General features: G+C 49.6%; 2 protein-coding genes across 5 annotated transcripts in view; one reads left to right on the top strand and one right to left on the bottom strand.

The window, feature by feature from the left end:
- The window catches only part of SYNPO2L (synaptopodin 2 like), a 32,299-nt gene extending 17,775 nt beyond the window's left edge, over window positions 1-14,524 (bottom strand). Inside the window, exons 1-2 of the mRNA XM_032191595.1 lie at window positions 14,371-14,524; window positions 678-829 (exon numbers count right to left, since the gene is read on the bottom strand). Of these exons, the coding sequence (XP_032047486.1) occupies window positions 678-829; window positions 14,371-14,475 (257 nt within the window). The 5' untranslated portion in view covers window positions 14,476-14,524. The remainder of the gene's footprint in view (window positions 1-677; window positions 830-14,370) is intronic.
- Window positions 14,525-15,174: 650 nt separating this feature from the next.
- SEC24C (SEC24 homolog C, COPII coat complex component) overlaps window positions 15,175-16,301 on the top strand; it is a 34,559-nt gene continuing 33,432 nt past the window's right edge. For 3 of the 4 annotated variants that reach the window (XM_032190940.1, XM_032190939.1, XM_032190936.1), the window contains exon 1: window positions 15,175-15,229. The gene's annotated coding sequence lies outside the window, so the exon portion shown is untranslated. The remainder of the gene's footprint in view (window positions 15,230-16,301) is intronic. The other variant, XM_032190938.1, reaches the window with a different exon arrangement.

Genomic DNA, 16,301 nt, shown 5'->3' with positions numbered 1-16,301 from the left:
TGATTTATTTAAATCTTGTGCCTCATCCAACATACACTGAGGCACTGGGCTGGCTTTAGTGCAGGTAGAAACAGTGAAGTTCCTGGGACCATTTGTGTGCTTAAATTTGGGACTGATTTATAGCATTCTGGAGACTGGAGCTCTCACCGGAAGTAGTTCTTCCTGGAGAAGGGGATTCAGCTACCCACCTCTGAGCTCTGTAGAAGTCCCTGTTGGACTATAGTGGCCTGCTGTAGCAAATAATGAGGTAATTTTTGGTCACTTTTGGTCTTGGCTCAGTTATCCAATGCATCATCAAATTCATTTCTACAGAATGAACTGGGTCTCTGTTAATTCCTGAGCGGAATTGCCCTGCATCAACTGTTTGGTTGTAGCCTAAATTGCTCATTCTTAGCAGCACAGTCCTCACACTGCAAGCGTTTCCCTCCAGCCTAAGGGGCTGGGAGATGGAAATCTGGAGTGCGTTCAACCCTACTGCCAGGCACTCTGGAGAGCAGCACGGAGAACTTTTGGTTGGCCACATGTTAGCCATGGGGAACTCCCAGGATGGCTCACAGGATGGAGAAACCAAAGGCTCCCTGCCTGCCTCCTTCCTGCCAGGTGTGGATAGCTGCTGTGCTGGGCGAAGCTGCTGTGCTGCCTGCACCATCTCAGCATGGTGCTGGGGAAGCAGTTACCTTTTCACCCGGATGTTGAGCGTGCCGTTGGAGGAGTCGATGATCTGCATGGCAGTAGCATGGGAGAGGCCGGCACACGACTTGCCATTGATAGATACTAGCACATCATTTTCCCACAGGCCTCCACGGCATGCTTTGCTTCTCTTTCGGATCTGGAAAAACAGAACAGAGAGGATAGGGATGACAGTAAGAGCGGCAGCTCTCCAGTGCAGGTGCTTGTCTCCTGCTGACCCTTTTATCACTCTATCCCTGAAAGAATAAAATAAGGCCTAAGACTACTGTGCTGCCACTGTGATGGACCAGGTCCTGTGCCTTTCAGTATCTGCACTTGTGGCAATTCCTTATTCCAGACTTTCCCTGTATGTGGCTGCGTGTCAGCACTTCCAGCTGTACCCCCTCCTATGAATCTGTGGTGTGATCCCTGACACACACACAGCCCCTGTAGATGCCGTCCTCAGGGAATCTGACATCGGGAAGAGTAGGGGGCTCTCTGGCACTTCCTGCTGTCAGGTATTCCTGCTCAAACGGCTTTGGCCAATACATTTCTGGACATCTGCATCATGCTGTTGGTGTCCTGTTACACAAGCGTAAATGTGGACTAAATCTTTAGCCTTAACAGGAGCTGTGCGAGATACGCGTTGCTTTGTCTGAGAAGGGAGTCTGGGGCTCTAGGTCCAGACTAGTCCCTAACCTGGCCTCTTGTGGCCATCTTACACCAAGTGTTTCCTCTTCCTTCTGTTCTCAGTTATCCGAGTTATCTTCTGTATCTTAGTTAAACTTCCCACTGAAACTCACAACACAGTCTAGCGTTTCTGTTTGGGCAAGCAAGCAAACCAAGCGCCCACTCAGCCCAAAAACACAGAGCTCACCCATGTAGGTAAGCAATGGGACAGTTTTCTTGTAGCACCCGTAATGCACTCATTTTGCATAGAGGAATTTCCAGAGAAAAACACTGCACGAGAGCGAATCAGGCCTAAATGCACTAACTTTGTAAATACTTCTAGAAATTTTATTCAGATCTTGCAGTTAAGTGAGAGACTTAAACAGTGCAGAGCTGTTTAATGGGGTGCAGTGAACAAACTGTGGCAGATCCCTGAAGAGAGGTAATGCACAGCAGGGCACCTTCTCCCATATCTTAGAGTTTGCTGCTTGAGCAGCCAGACTCGGCCCTAATCCTCCGAGGGGCAAGAGCAGCACTTCTTGCAGGTCAGCCTGTCAGCGGAACTGGGAGGTACTGGGGTAGAAGATGGAAAGAGGGGGGATATGCTATGAGCTGTCTGTGTGTTCACTGGCACTTTATCACCCTGTAGCCTCTCCAGCTTGACCCCAAATTTTGCCTCTGTGCTTAAAATAGGGACTCTCTCATCCCAGCTGCCATATCCATCAGCCGCTGTCATTTTAGGCCTTTATCTCCCTCCTTGTTAATAAAAGCCAGGAATGAGAACATGTGGGTCTGTAATGAACCCCTGCTGAAGAGCCACTTTGCTGTTACAGTACAAATACTGCTTCCTGACACTCCCTCAAGGTGCAGCTGCTAACTGAGAGGGGACAGCAGGCTCATTTTCCAGTGCTGCCTACTGAGACCGCAGCTAATGCAGAGGGTTAGGGGGCTGCAGGGAGGGCAGAAGGAAGACGTCCCCCTGGTATTCCTCTGAAGGCCAACTGCTGCCCCACGCCAAGTGCTTTGCGCTCAGCCCCGGATAGGAACACACTTGCTGAGCACCTCTCCCAGTTTTGGAGCGAGGGAAGCGGGGGTTAAAGACTGTCAGCAGGTGCTGAGAGCATTCTTCACATCCCATCATACTCCTCCATGCTCACTGAAACCAGCTGGCCGTGGGCTGTGACCACCCAGCCCAGAGCTACTCGGCCTCACCAGCATCCCGCCAGCCCCTGGTCCCTCGGCACTGCAGGAACCTGCTGGAGAGCACTCAGCACTGCCAGGCCAGTGCCTGCTGCTGCCTCAGCACCCCTAGATCGGAGCAGGCTGCTGAGACATCAGCTGCCCCGTGTGGGCAGAGCAAGGTGGGCAGGCAGTGCACGTATTTTATGGTTAGCACACGTGCCGGCCCAGCGGCTCTGGCTTGGTCTGTGCTCAGCCTTTCCCAGGGTGGCAGGAGGTCCGCATGCGAAAGCAGCTCCCGTTACTGCAGTGCTGCTGCGGGAGCTGCGAGCTAGCTCTGTAATCCAGGAGGAGAGGTCTCCCTGTCTCCCTGTCCCCATTCCTCCTTGGGAAAACAGGCCCAGTGTCCAGCCCAGGATGAGACCTTCAGAGTCTGAAAATAGCATGTCAGTGTTCCTGGCTGTCAGTCCCCACAGGTTTATAAACCCTTCCCCAGAACTTTGTGAATCTGCTTCCCTGGGACAGAGGGAAACCTGCTCACAGCTCCATTTTAATGACAACTCCCACCCCGCTGTGTTTGCCAGAGAGGAGAGCAAAGGGGTTAAAGGCAGAAGGGGAATGAATCTGCAGGGAGACAGCACACCCCACAGAAAGGACAGGACCTAATGCACAACCACGTCAGCAGGCTGCAGGCCTGCTTCATTACTTCACAGGAGCGCCAGCACAGTGCTGCGGAGCCCTTCAATGACAGCCCAGAGCCTGCACGGCTCACTCGCAGGGAGGGCAGCAGTGAGTCCTCGGGGCACCAGGCCAGGCCAGCTACCCACCCTGAAGGTCAGGCTGCCCTCCCGGCCACTCGCTGCCCATGTCGGAAAGATGCCCTCTCCTGGGTGCCCAGCAGCCTCAGAGCCCTGCACAGGCTGCGGACAGGGAGGACGGTGTCACCCAGCAGCTCTGTGGAAGAGGATGGGGAAAGGATGGGAAAGGAATCCTTCTGTAGGGATGGGACAAGTGGGATTTCAAAGAGAAATCCTCTCTGCTTTCTGAAGCAGATCCCTTGAGCGCTTTCTTGTGCAAGGGAGAGGCAGCAGTGAGGGACTCTGAGAAAGCAAGGGGTAGCTCCGGGGGATTACACTACCCAATCTGCAAGGACTGGCCTCTCCCTTTGGAGGGGAAAACCGCACAAATTCTCTTCTACCTACCTATCTGGTATACTTTCCACTCCTTGCCTCAGTAGACAGCACCCCCTCCCCATTGCACACTTTGGCTCACTTGGGAGAAATGTCCTGCTTTTTTTCATCTGGATTTCAGGAATCCCAGTGTCAGGGCCTTACTGATCCATGCTCCTCAAAATACAAAGCAGTGCGGAATACCTGCACGACAAAGTAATGAAATACACTGACACAGGAGATCGTCCCGCTCCCTGCACTCACACCAAGACTTCTGTTGTGACAGAAGAGCTCTTGTCAGAGAGGTTTGGTTGTCCACAGCACCTACGTATGTGCACATATATATGCCTGTTTTCCTTTATGACATTGCCCTGTTCCTCTAATTGACCACATTGAATGAGACAGGAGGGAAGGGACAGAAGCAGCTGAGGTCAAAAAAGGAAGAGCGAAAGCAACAAATGACAAAGCAAGTAAGAAGAAAAGGTGTTGAAGGGAAGGCCAGTGCTGGGAGAGGCTGGGAAGGCCAGGACTGGGGTGAGATTCTAGCAGAATTTTCTCAGCACAGCCCTGAGGAGACAAAAGGACACGCTGCTCACTGGACGTGTTTTGGGCGAATTCAGCCTAGCTTTCGGGAATGCAAGGGAGGAGGGGGTCAGATGCAACTCGGCAGCATCTGTCCTTCAGTATGGACTATATTTAGGTAGTGGTATGTGGGGGGTGAACACACGCTGGGATGCTAAGAATAGAGTAGTCCTGATAGTAACTCAGTGGCTTCCCATCTTGCCTGAGTACAGCCCAGAGAACCTGTCCTGAAACTCTGCAACCACCGTCCCTGCTGGCCACAACCCCTTCCTCATAAAAAAAGGAAAGATGCTGTGGGTAATCAGAAGTGGTTCACAGTGCCTTTCAGGAATCAGCTCTAACAGGTACGTGCCATCTTTGCCCTTGCCTCCCCAAGGCACTCAACACCTCCCTCATCAGCAGAGCTCAATCTGTACAGCAGGAAGACAAATTACATTGTCCTAAAATCTGCCCAGCAGCAACTGAGCAAGCTCAGGCCAAGTAAGAGTTGGATGTTGACTACAAGTGGTCTTTTTCCTTCCCCTCTCTGATTGCATCTCAAGTTGTATAGCTGCCCCCTTTCCCTCAGCAGCTACAGTGGAGTAGTTGCACCCCATGGCAATTCAGCAGCATTTACATTTTATTTCCAGTCTGAAGTGAAATGTAGTCGTGTCACAGGGCCCCCAATGAGGGGTAAGAGCTGCCTTGTAGTATGAAGCAATACAGAGCATTACCAAGGGGCAATGAACTCAGGCAAGATCTGAAGAGCCAAGCAACATCAGGGGCTGCTCCTCCCAGCACTTCCTGCTCAGCTGAACCACAACCCCAGCAACTTATAGCTGCAAGAGAAGAAGCAAAAACCCTCCATCTCTTCTCTCAGCACATCTGTCTTGACATCATTTTGGTTACTGGAACAGTTTGGTTTTCCTACAGGGCAAGGGCCGAATCTTTATTTGTGCAAGGAAAAAACACCCCTGTGGTTAAAGCACTAGACTGGCATCCAGGAGGCCTGGAGGAGTTTTTGTGTGACCTCGGAGAAAACACTCGCACTGTGAACTGTAAATGACAGGTGCCTGGATATCAGAAAGGTTTTCAACAGTCACTTGCTCTGACTCTTAAATTTGTTTCTCTCAGCTGCCCATCTGAACATAAAGATCCAGTAAGATGCTATTTCTATGCCTTGCCTGTTAGGGATGCAAGTAGCATCACATCTTTGTGTTACTGCTGTATTTTTATTAGAGGAGAATATTTACTCTAACCTATTATAATTACACTAACCGTTACAATTACACATCTTCATTTTGTTCCAATAACTTCTGCCCTAACACCTTGTTCCAGTTTAAGAGGTGCCACTGCATTGCGTCTTGGTAAAGCAGGTCCAGTGTCCCTGCAGACCTACTTCAAAGGTCATCCACAGTGAAGCTTAAGCAGAAGGTGTTTAACTAGAGAAAGAAGGGAGAGAACAGACGTTTTCTGGAATAATAAACAAATACCTTTCTTTTACCACCCTGTTTTGCTGTATCTTGAGCACAAGGACAGATTGGATGGTTTCTGGGCAAGGGGTTTGGAGATGAAACCTGGTGGTGGCAGAGGATGCTGGTGCTAGACAATCCACTGAGTGTGTACAAGACTCCTCTACTCTGTTACCACCCAGAGTGAGTGCACTGGTGAGAGGGATATAGCTATCCCAGTGCTGGGCGGAGAAGACATCTTCAGTGCACCAGGCCTAATTCTGATTTGTACCGGTGGGTACAACTGATGCAAAACAAACACAGGCAAGCAGGTGCTGTTGGTTTTGCCTGTTTGTTGAAACCAAGCACGTTAAAAATATATTTTGTGCTGCTACTACCAGGGAGAAAACCAGAAAACAACCCCAATCTACCTTCTTTTTCGAAGCAAAGTTTAGCATGGAGCTTGCTGTTGGGAACAAATGCCTCGCCAGAGGTAGGGAACAAATGCCTCGCAGGTAGACAAAAAGAGGCTTTATCTCCATGGCCTTTTGCTACTTGATAGAAGAGTAGCTGAGAAGTGAGTAAAGTGTTATATCACTGACAAAGAATAATGCCACATGTACTACAAGAGATACTAAAAGTATTTGGTAAGCATTTTGCTTTCAACAGACTGAACCAGCAGGATATCAAGTTTTTTTTTTTTTTTGTATGAAGCAAGGATTCAGAAGGAACAGATAGGTATGCCAGAAAGCAAGAGTCCTGGTGCCCATGTCTAGCTGCTGGGACAAGAGATGGGAGTGTTCAGAAGAAACATGCTCACCTATTTCATGTAGATCTCTTTCTAGATGTTCAATCTTCCTCTTCATGACGTAAAAGATATTAGGATTGAAACATAAGGGAATTAAGTGTTCACAAGCAAATCCAGCTACCAACATTTTACAGTGTCAGGCACTGAGCTGGGACAGGAGTGAGAGGGCCTTGAACACAGGGCAGAGTCATCCAGAGAGATGGCTTCAGTCCTCCAGAACAAGATGCTCTCAACCTTAGTGCTGTGCGCTGGTGCTGTGCAGTGAGGATTAACAAACTTCGAATAAAACCCTTACTCAGAACAGAGGACTTTTAGTTACAATCTATTGTTGAACAGCTGCAGTCTCAAGTATAATACATGTATGCCTCCAAAGCATTACACTTCGGTAGGAGCAACTTGAAGAAGACATACCTGCTATTACTTTGATAGAATTCGGATACAATCCTGGTCAAAACTCATGTCTGTAAGAAGTTATTGTACACAACATTCATCGTATTTTCAAGTGTGGGCTACCACACCAAATGACAGCACTCATTAACCTTAATAGAGCCTCTCTGAAATTGTCTGAGACGGATGAGCACCATGCTTCTGCAGCTCTGTGGCCAGGACAGGAAGGGACTAGACAAGTAGCCCTTTCACCTGACGGATTCAGAGAGACTTTGGCACAGAAACATACCAGTAGCAGGCTGAATAACGCCAGCAAAGCATCTGTTAGTGTCAAACCATTGAAATGGTCCTGGTCCTACCTTATGCTCTGGCCAGGTAGTGCTCTCCTGAACAATTCCCAGGCACAGCCTGGGAGCTAGAACAGGTCATTGCCCATGGGCAACTTGCATGTAGCCACCCCCATTCAGGTGAGAAGAGTTTTTAACTGCTGGGCATTACCCCATGCTGTACCAGCCAGCCTCTGTGCCAGTGGCGTCCCAGGCACATTTAATGCACCACATACAGGTGTAGCTCGTGTGGTTTCCCCACAGCTGCTGACAGTCATCTGACAGACATTCTTACTGCCTGCTACAGCATAAATAGGATGCAAGGACAGAACTGCCCAGCCTCTTCATCTCTGCAAGGAGGACAGTGGAAGCTTTTGTCACAGTGTCCTTCAAGCAGAAGTCTTAGATGAGCTGTGAAAGCAAAAGGCATGAGGCAGCACAGCTGTGGTCACATGGAAGAGGAGAAATTATTCAGGACAGTAATGTGTGGAGGGCCAGAAGACAACATCCCATTTTTTCATAGGCGTGACTTCATCATGCCTTTTGGAACATGAAGGTAGGCAGAGAAAAGAAAAGATTTAACAGAGTGAAGTGGCTTGAGGAGTGAGAGAGGAGTACTAAACCAAGGGTTAAAGATTAGCTGAGAGCAAGTGTAGACTAAAATTCAGTTCCTAATTGTTTTCTAACTATCACAGGCTTCCCAGTCAGACTGGAAAGCAATCTTTCAGTTAGTGTTCTGGAGGGAAAAAGATACATCTAGTACCCTACATTAGGGTGAAGTTAATGAATTTATGAAGTCCTTCTAGTCTTGTTTTAAAATAAGTAGATACTGCCACTTAGCATTCCCTGTGTCATTTCACTGAATAAAAGCTCTTTTTGGTCTAAACCACAATCCTGTACTCCACAGTAAAGACAGTTTGTAGGGAATGGCATAACCAGTGATCCCTGTCATCCACACAGCCTGCTCTCCGTGCTTGTTTGAAAGGGAGTGCTTGTGTAATGCTACTTCTTTGCAGGTAGCTCCAAGCCCCTGGTGCTACAGAGGTAGTTGTGAATCAGATCCTTGGATGATACATGTACAAATCAGTGATGGTGATTTGCAGCTGCAATAACGTGGTTTTCTCTTTAGGCCATCTTCCTATGACTATCTTGGAGGTCCTATCCCCTCATCCCTGCTGGGAAGGGCAGAGCTCTCCTTCCAAGCTCTGCACCTCACTCACTGCTGTCCCAGCGCTGCCCTGAGCTTGCAGCTCCTCAGCAGCAGAGCAGCCCTGGAGCCCTGTGTCCTTCGGGCACATGGTGACTGCCACGCTCCTCTGAAAGTCCGACCAGCACTGCAGCCAGCTCTCCTTCACTGGCAGCCAGTGGTGGCACCTGTCTAGGCACTGACAGGCCATAAAACATGTCCAGGAGCACTCCCAAACTGCCTGAGTAACTCCTTCCACAGCACTGCCAGCCGTACGCGGCCCTCCAAAGCCAGCATTAGTGACTGCTATAGGCAAGGCTGCCAGGCACACCTTCCACACCTTCCTGGATGTGACGTTCAGTGACTGAGGGATCAGGTACAGACCTGCCTGTCCACCTTTCACTGTACGGAGGAGAGGCAGAGAGAGTGCTTGTGGGTCTGCAAGCTGTCAGCCCTATTTGGGATGGAGCTGGCAGCCTTCAGCAGGAATAATGTCACACGAGCAAAGGCGAACAGGACACAGCAGCCAGGCCGTGCGTCACAGGGAGCAGTGGCACAGCATATGGCAGCAGGGCTCTCTGTGTCTGGCAGAGGAGACAGTAGAGACAGAGGATTTGCAGCAGAGAAACACAGAGGAAAGTAGAGATAGGTAAGAAAGACGTCAAAAGGAGGTTGTGATGAACTGCTCTTAAACAAGAAAACAGTTGTTGCTTTTAACAGCTATCCAGTCCTGTGGCCACTGCTTCCCCTAACGATTCACTCCACTGCTGCAGAGTTTTTTGTGCAGAAGTGGGAACTGAAAGGAGCCTCCTGAGTTAAAAGGGCCAATCCTCTGTTGTTTCACATGCCAGGCTGTTTGCTCCAGCTCATAACCTGATTTTAAGAGGTTTTTAGTTGTTTGCCTGGATTGGAAAGTTGTTGCTGAGCCTCCCTGGTTAGTTACCGCTGGTCTCTCTGTGCACGCTTGATCGTTGACAATGCTGTCCTATATTTGAACAGTGCTGCTGGTGTTTGCCCAACATCTATTTGTAGACAGCAATCATATCTCTCAACCTTTGTGCTAGATGAAAGAAGCCTTCTCTCCTGTCCTTTTCTATAGCTGCTCTACCTGAAATTAATTTTTTTCAAAGTGGCCGGCTCCACAGGTGTGGTAATTCCAGTGAATTCTCACTTGTACATCAGACAGCAACATCAATGCCTTCCTGTTTTGGTTACATGTAGCTCAGCTGAGGCTCACTCGTTTGCCTTTTCAGAAAAGCATCATTTTGCTGGCTCGTTATCCTCTTGTGATGCACTAACATGCCCAGATCTCTCTCCTCTACCATCAGTACCTCTTGGAAAGCTTCCGGTTTCCACTAATTTCTTCAGTAGTACTTGTGGACCAGACTAAGCTGGAGGTACAAGTGTCTTCCGTGCTGCTTTTTATAGTAATTAACTGGGTTTCCCTCTAATGGAATAAATCTTGTTCTGTAGAAAACTCCCTAAAGGCAGTACATGTACTCGTACCATCTTAAAGCTACCCCTGTTGATCCTAAAACTGATTTCCCTAATACAGCTCCATGTTATGTTTCTGCTTTGGCTGATGATGGATTTAATGCTTATGTCCTATCTTATGACTTTTCTCAGACTAGCTATTTCACATTTTATTTAGTTTCAAGTGCATTTGATGCACATACCGTTAGTGCAAAGAAATCCTCCAGGACCTGGTGGCATTATTCTCCATTACTGTACGCCCTTTTCAGAGTGGGTGAACCTTCTCATCATGAAAGCTTCCCCTTGCAAGGTGTGCTGTGCATTTCAGGAAAATGTGCTTTTTCCTCAGCCTTTCTAAAATAAAAATCTTACCATCTACGGACACTTTTTGTTTCTTACTTCTGAGCTTATTTTCTCTTCCCTGCTGACTGTTTCTGGCCAAAGATCTGTTGTGTCGTGTTGCTGTGTTGTTGTGTTGCTACCACACAGCCGCTGAGCTACACAAAGTCACCTTTGGTTTGGTAAGGGGTAGCGTGAATTCTCATTATCCTTTATCTGCTTCACTGGGTAAGAGTTAAAAGATTTGTTACAAATAAGCTAAATGTGAAAGCACAGTAGTTCAACTGATTTCAGTTATAAGGACAATGCTGTAAGTAAGAACAGAACAGAGGTTTTGTTTTCCTTTTTGGGTTCTTTAATCTTATATTTTCCCTTCATTTGTTTCTCTAGTTCCCCGTATTTCAACCCTTCCTAATTTCTGCAGAATTATTCATGTCCTCTGTTGATCTTTTATCCTGCTGTGTATCTGCCTGCTGAGCATATCAATGTCTGTTGTTTTTTCAGCTTACTCATTACCAAGTTGATATTTTAATATAACTCTAATTTAAAAATCATCTACTCTTTTCCATGGAGGGTTCCCCAGCACTAATAAATTCTCTTTTGCTTCTTCTTTTGCCTCACCCTCTACTCCTACCACATCTGTTTTTACGAGACTGAACTGTTATGGTACCACCAATCCTTCATATACACATCAGACATTTTTTAGCACACAGACACTGCAAGTGATTGTTAGGGTGGAACAAAACATTCAGCGTGTGCTTTTGTAGGAGAGTTTAACACAAAAGGAAAGACATACGCAGTTACAGATCTGGAACCATGTAATCAGTAGAAAATAATATTAGCATTTCAATCTTGCTTATGTTATTTAAATTTGAGCTTTTTTGTCAATACCCGCTGGGAGGGAGGAGGGAAGGGAAGGGAAGGGAAGAGAAGGGAAAGAACAGGCTTAAAGAGTTTTCAGAAATAACAGATATCAAGAACAGGAATTAAAGTGATTGATCATTTGATTGCTATCAATCAGATTGATAATAATCTTCCACATGGAAAAACAATAACAAGATGATGATATAAACATTAGAAAGAAGAAAGGCAAGAGGAACTGTGACTGTGTAAAATGATCATTTAAGGTAATGAGTTCTCCATGGATTTGTAATACAACAAAGAGTGACTCAAAACGGGAAATCCTACTTTGTGCAACATTTAGTCTTCGGAATGTCTGACTGCATGATGTTATTGAATCTTCATTGGGAAACAGTTGAGATTTAATCAGACAGGTAACACTAGCTGTTCACAAAGAATTATCTGTTTATGTATAGGCTCAAATACCAGGACTGTCAATTCTCATGTACTTCATAGAGCATGCTGATAATCAGCTGGGGGGTGAAAGAATTTTCCTCCGCATTGCGTTACTAGAAAATGAGGTGCATTGCTGAAGGTTAGAGTTTCCTCTGACACACCTGTGTTGCAAGAAACACAAAGGAGACAGGAAGCAGGAGGTGGACTGCCCATTAACCTCATCTGGTATAGCAATTCCAGCATTTCTACATAACTACAGTGCAAACCGTTTCTATATAACTTGTTATACCTAATTCATTTCCACTCATTGGGCTCAAATAAGTTTTTTTATCTGCTTAGCTCTTCTTCAGCCAGAATGGTATAGGGAAAGAATTTGATTCAACATCCAAGGGTAAGCATTTTTCCTTTGTGCTACTCCTATGACTTTTCTAGTCTAGAAGTTGAAATTGCCTAAAATGACAGCACTGGAATCCCCAGAGACACCCAACTGTATTCACTCAAGTGTTTCCTGATACCTCCAGGATATTTGTGTCTGTATCTTCTTTCGTATTTTCTACAGTTTTATCCAAGTTCCTGTTCTGTTCTTCCCCATCCTGTCCAAATAGATTTTGCTCTAAGAACCAAAGCACTAGTAACAATTTCTGTTCTGCTAAGACAAAGTTTTCCTGGCTTAGAACTTCTCTTTCTCCCCAAGAGTCCTTTCTTTGACAGCAACTAGCTTACTAATCGACCCTTCTCATTTATCTAATCTGTCTTTCCATGCACGCACAACATGTTCTTCACCATGCTAACAAACACTCTGTTATTTGACCTTACCTCTGCGAGGCAGGCTCAGTCTCAGTGACACCTCCCTCTGACCATGTCCCAGTGCTGTGCAGTGGCTCTGATACCATGGAATGGAGGCTGAGCAAAGCAAACTGCACATCCACAACTCAAGGGTCCCAGCTCTAACAAACACAACACCGCCCTCTTTCTCTGTGTGATACCATACGGCCACAGTCCCTGGTCAGGATTCCTTAGTGCTGGGACCATTCCCATCTTTGGCTCCCAGAAGATCCAGACGCTGCTAATGATGTTAGAGGTTTGGGGGATGCTTTGCATTCAACATTTTGGCCCAGGCTTCATCCTACAGGTGTCAATAGCAGAATCCTAACTGCAGCAGAATAAGGAGTTGATCTTTCAACTCAAAGAGCCAAAACCTGAGATTCAAACTTCTGCTCTCTGCCTGGTAACAGAGGAGTCAGGCTACTCCCTGAATTCTGGGGGTTTATTCTCTTCTAAGCATTCTAAATTCAGATAGGACCTTACTAGGTTCCCAGTAAGGATCCATAAAGCCTTTCTTTGGAGACTGACTAAACAGTGTTGTCTCTACAACAGCGAGTGTTTATGGTCACTGGGATGCCAGTAAATTCAGGTTAATTATAGCCCCAAACAATAATCGTAAAAGCAGTCCTACATGAAGAATGATTTATGCTCAAATGGATTTATATCAATTATATTTCCCTTTTTTTTTTTCCTCAGATTGAAAATACATTTATATATTTGCATTGTTAGACTTAAGGTACAAGACCAAGTTTGGGATGAAAGCTAGTTTTAGTTAATATCTTTCTGGAAGTGCCACTAATCCTGGAGCAATATTCCAGGCACCTTAAGGTGCAACTTGGTCTGAGCACTGGCTAGTTCTTGCTGCTGTTCTTCCCCAAGTAATCTTTACAAGATACTCAGTACCTCCTTCCTCTTCCAATTCCAGTTGCTTGACTATTGAAGGAAAACAATGAGTCAAAACCATTCTGCAAAATTTATGCGGCCAATGAAAAGCCCATTTTGCTAATAACCACCGATTCCAGATACCTGTTTCAAGGGTATTCCTTCTCTTCAGCACCTGAAGCTTTCTGAATATGTTAGTTTTCCTACAGATAATCTTTATTTATGTAAGAAATGCCTATTTCAGGGCCAAGCTGCGGGGTTTCAAACAATTTGTTAGAAGTTACAGTTACACTCCTTGACCTGGGGGCACAGAACACTTCATTTTAAAATTCTCTGTCAGACCCACAATCTACTTAAGGAAACAGAAAGGGTTGGGCAAAGCATTTTTTCATGCCTTCTGCTGGGTGCCTTCCAGCGAGACATCCCAAGATATCATTGTGTCAAAGCTAATGCAGCTGTTAGGAGCTTAATAAACAGAGGACCTTTTTTTTTCTTAATTTTTTACCTACTCAGTCATCTTTATGTAAAGAAAACAGGGACAGCTGTTAATCAAAATTAGTGCAACGCAAAGTTTGTATTTGTTCCTTTTTATTATTTCAACTCTTCCAAAGAACCGTTTTCCTTCCGTCCTTGACTGTGAACCCATATTTGCTGCTTAGAGCATCAAAAATACTTCAGACCGTATTGAGAAAGCTCCGGCAATGTACGAGCCCCTAAGAAAAGCACAGCTATTTTGAAAGCTGGAAAATAATGAAGTGTTAGAGACAGTGTCATTGAAATACAGCTTCTGTTGCGTTCACTTCAGTTGGTTTTGACTTTGTTGGATGCCTTACCCAAACACCGAAGCCTCCGTATGTGAACGCGAGCCCTTTCCCGGGGTTGTGGCTGCTGCTCTATCTCTGCAGACAACTGGGGGCATTGCACAGGCTGTGTGCAAACTGTGTGCGCTATCCCACCTGCCCTGCGAAAGCAGGCAGATCTTCCCCTGGCGCTTCTCTATTTCTGCCTCGGTAGCACCGTTTCTGGACCCGCATCCCACCCCACTCCCTGCCTGCCCACTGCCCCTTTTTCCCCTTTCAGAGCTCTGGCACAGCAAGGAGCTGCCCGGCTGGGCACAGCCACCTGCCCTGAGCACACCCTGCGGTCCTACCTTGGACACCTGGAGGGGCTTTCTCTGCTCAGAGCCCCCTTGCAGGCGGAAGCCCCAGGGGGCGCCTCCAGACAGCGTGATCACCATTTCTTCCTCGGCTCCCATGGCTCCTGCGCCGCGGGTCCTTCACCTCCCCAGCGCCGGCAGAGCGCGGCTCTCAGCGGGCAGCATCGCCCCGTCCCATCCTCCCCACGGTGCCCCCGAGCCCCTCTCCTCGCTGCTTCCTTCAGCTCCGCACCCCGCAGGGTCCCGCCCCGCCCCGCCGGGACACCCGATGCTGCTGCTGGGCCGCGGCCAGCGCCGTCCCGCACACGTGTGCCGTCAATCTCAGCCCGAGCCCGCGGCCCCAGCGCGGCAGCGGGGCTCAAAATAGCTCGGCCCTGACCTGCGGGGCGGGACGGGGCCGCTCGGCCACCGCTTCACGGCCCCGTCCCCCCGGCACAGCCCCGCGGGGACACCTCTCCGCGGCTCCAGGCGCCAGCACCCGCCCCGAGGCCGAACGGGGGCAGGCGGCCGGGGGCTCGCCGCCCGCTGGGGGCTTCTCCGCGGCCCCGCGGCCCGGGGAGCGGCTCCGGGCCCGGCTCCATCCCCGCCCCCCGCCGCCCCCCGCCCGCCGCCATCGCGGGGCGCTCCCCGGGCCCCGGCGTCCGCCGTGACGTCAGCGCCGTGCCCGCGGGCGGGGCGCGCGCCTGCGCGCCGCCGGCGCCGGCGCGCGTGCGCGGCATCCGGGCCCTGGCGGGCGGGGCGCGGCGGCGGCCGGGGGTTGGCGGGGAGTGCGGACGTGGCAGGCGGCGGGCGGCGGGGCCGGCGGCCGGAAGCGGGCCCAGCACCGGCAGCGGCCCCGGTACCGGCAGCGGCGGTGAGCGGGGGGCTGGCGGGCGGGGGGGGGCCGCGGGGGCGCCCTGAGGCGCGGCCGCAGCTCCCCGCTGCGGGGCCGGGGCCTGCGGGGCGCTGCGTGGGGCCCGCTCTGTCCCCGCGCTGCCTCCGCGCACGGCCCCGCCCGGCCCCGCCGCGCTCCCGCGGGGGCCCCGCGCTCCCTCACGGCGCTGAGGGGCCCCTGCGGCGCGGGGACGGAGCTCGGCGGCCTGGGGGAGGCGAAGGGAAGGGAAGGGAGAGGGAGGCGGCCCGGCGGGGCCTCGGGCCGGGGCGGGCTGCTGCGGGCCGCCGCCGTGCGGCTGCGGCTTGGCCCGGGCTGGGGGTGCGGGGAGGGCTCGGCTCCCCCGGTCCCGGGCCGCAGCTCCGCATCCGCCGTGTGCGTGTGGCGGGCCCGCTCCGCACCCGCAGGGCTCCGCTGGCAGCTCCGCGCCGTGCCCAGAGCCCTGCCTGAGCTGCCCCGCGCTGCGGCAGGGGCACGGGCGGGCTGCTTGCAGCCACATCGCGGGCACCCGCCAGGGTTGGTAACGTTTTTTATGTGATAACGTGAAGAACAGAGATTTTCAGTTTGGTGCACAGCATTGATTTTCAGCTGTTAACGTGGTAGCTTCATAGCAAACAGTTCTAGTTTCTTTCTGTCACAGGGTTCCCTAGTAAACTGCACTAAAAGTTTAGGGGAAACATTAAAGGGGAGAAGCAGCCATCTGACGTACAACGCACAAGGCCAGGCTTCGTTTACGTGCCGTGTCAAGTCCCATCCCTAGAGCGAGGTGGCTTGTTGCAGGTGCTGTCTTAGGCCTTAGCCTTCAGTAATGTGGAGTTCAGAGTGGATCTGCAGATCTTTGGGGTTGACGTATTTTGTTTTTTTCTTTTCCCTTGTCATAGAATAGGTGTTCTGGCTATGGGATTGTTAGAAATACATTTGGCCTAAAACTCGCCCTTAGAGGAGACTTGCTGTACACTGTCAGCAGAAGTACGAGCATCTCTCTCCATTTTTGTGTGGGAGAGGTTCCCACTCCTGGAACTGCCCCTTTCTGCTTAAAGCTGCACCACTCAGA

Source organism: Aythya fuligula, chromosome 7, assembly GCF_009819795.1.
Source record: "Aythya fuligula isolate bAytFul2 chromosome 7, bAytFul2.pri, whole genome shotgun sequence".
Lineage (NCBI taxonomy): Eukaryota > Metazoa > Chordata > Aves > Anseriformes > Anatidae > Aythya > Aythya fuligula.
Note: the sequence above shows the minus strand (reverse complement) of the source record. Positions and strands in the feature narration are given on the sequence as shown.